General features: G+C 38.0%; 1 protein-coding gene across 1 annotated transcript; it reads left to right on the top strand.

Annotated features, from left to right (window-relative positions):
• The first annotated feature begins 362 nt into the window (after window positions 1–362).
• LOC106953810 (lactose-binding lectin l-2-like) lies at window positions 363–1,330 on the top strand. The gene has a single exon (XM_015042851.1). The coding sequence runs from the start codon at window positions 653–655 to the stop codon at window positions 1,139–1,141; it is 489 nt and encodes a 162-aa protein (XP_014898337.1). The 5' UTR covers window positions 363–652; the 3' UTR covers window positions 1,142–1,330.
• Window positions 1,331–1,926: the final 596 nt, after the last annotated feature.

The following is a 1,926-nucleotide window of genomic DNA, read 5'->3' as shown; positions in this document are numbered from 1 at the left end:
TTTATGAAGTGTTTGTTTAACAAACCTTTATTGATTTGTATTTTTTAATTTTGTCATTTAATACATACACAGAGTAGTTTTGATTGTTGAATTGATTGCTCTTATTCAGAAAATAAAGTTATTTATTGTCCAATCAGACAAAAAGTCTTTCCATCCAAAGTCCCAGGCTAACGTTCAACCCCTCTGTTCCCCCATCAACATGCTCCCAGTAAATAAAGCCATGCATCTGATAGGCTTAAAAAAATCATTTTTATTATGTCTGATGTGGCTCAACCTTATCTCTTTGAACTTTTGCATCCTCAGTAAAACCAGAACAAATGAAGCTGCCTGGTAAATCAAAAACATTTACAGGAACAGAACAAAGAAATTATGACTGAGCAATAACTGTCTGGTACACCCAACATTTTTTCTGGTGAACTGTTACTTCTAAAAAGATGTCCAAAAAGCTGTGGTGCTGAGTGCAGATGGGCATGTTAATAGATGCATTAACCTTTAATCATTACACTCCAACACTGCAGACGCCCTTTCTTGGTGCTATAAAAGGAAGCAGCCTGCCGTTTGCCTCTCCAGGATTCTCTTCAACATCCATCACTGCAGAGAAACTCCATCAAGATCTTCAGATCCCTCCATATCAGAGGCATCGAGCTCCAAGATGATGTGGTTCCTCTTCCTGTTTGGTCTGGCTCTGGCTGCTGAGCCTCCTTCAGATGGACAGGAACTGAAGCTGGTGCGTGGCGGCTGTCCCTTGTTCTGGTTCAGCTTTGAGGGTCGCTGCTACAAGTACTTTGGGTCAAGAGTGACCTGGGGAGAAGCAGAGCTCCAATGTGTGTCAGAGGGAGCCAACCTGGTTTCCATCCACAGTCTAAATGAACACAATTTTGTCAATTTTCTGATCAAGAACTTTGATCCTACTCGGTCACAGACCTGGATTGGACTCACTGATATGCATAAGGAAGGAGGGTGGATTTGGTCCGATGGGTCTAAATACAGATTTTCCCTTTGGAGTCCTGGACAGCCTGACAATGATAGTGGAAATGAACACTGTGGACACACCAACTATGGGAGCAATTTTTACTGGAACGAACGCGTGTGCTCAAATACATTTGCTTTTGTGTGTGCAGCTCGCACAGTTTGTCCCTAGTGACAAAAAAATTTAAAGAAAAAAAATATAACTGTGTTGCATTTCTTGATGATTGTTCTGTTTAAATTAAACTTTTTTCCCCCAACAAAACCCAATGGAAAAGACATATCTCTGGAAATGTGATTGTTTTTCTTATAACTGTCTAGATTGTATGTACTCTCATACAACCATCAATGCAAAATACATCTTTGTGATAAAACACTGTAAAATCTTTTCTCTGTGTGGTTCTTATTGGAGAGAATATAACAATGTTTTAGGTATTTTAATAGGGCTGTTTCTAGAACCAGCAGAGGTTTATCCCACTAATTCATCGATGAGCAGAATGATGTTGCCTATTTTTATACTATATTTTCCCCCTATATCAGCACTGGTGTGGAGACGGGCAGAAAAAAGAACTGAAGCAATAACAATAATCATTATGCAAAAAATACTTCTTGCTAGCATTTTACATAATTAAAAAAATGCATCTTTCATTTTGGTGTTTGATTATCTTCATTCTACTCATGACAGATGGGGGTTGATCACAAGTTGAGTTTAGTCTGTGGAATATGTAGAGCCAGAGCCAGGCACTGTCTACAAAATGCTGACTAAATAGCATTTATTTCACTTCACTTGAACTGTTTTAGGGGGAAAAAATGTTCTAAAACAATTATTTTTGATTGGCGGTATTTCTTATGGACCTGTTGCTTTGATTGAAAATATAGGAGCAAATTAAATAGTATCATTAAAATGCACTTTGAATGTTACTAAAGGATAGCAGTGTGTTATTTATTATCATTTGCTTA

The sequence above is a fragment of the Poecilia latipinna genome, unplaced genomic scaffold, assembly GCF_001443285.1.
Source record: "Poecilia latipinna isolate Pla-1442-1.1 unplaced genomic scaffold, P_latipinna-1.0 Scaffold35, whole genome shotgun sequence".
In the NCBI taxonomy this organism is placed as follows: Eukaryota; Metazoa; Chordata; class Actinopteri; order Cyprinodontiformes; family Poeciliidae; genus Poecilia; species Poecilia latipinna.
This window is presented reverse-complemented; position numbering and strand designations above follow the sequence as displayed.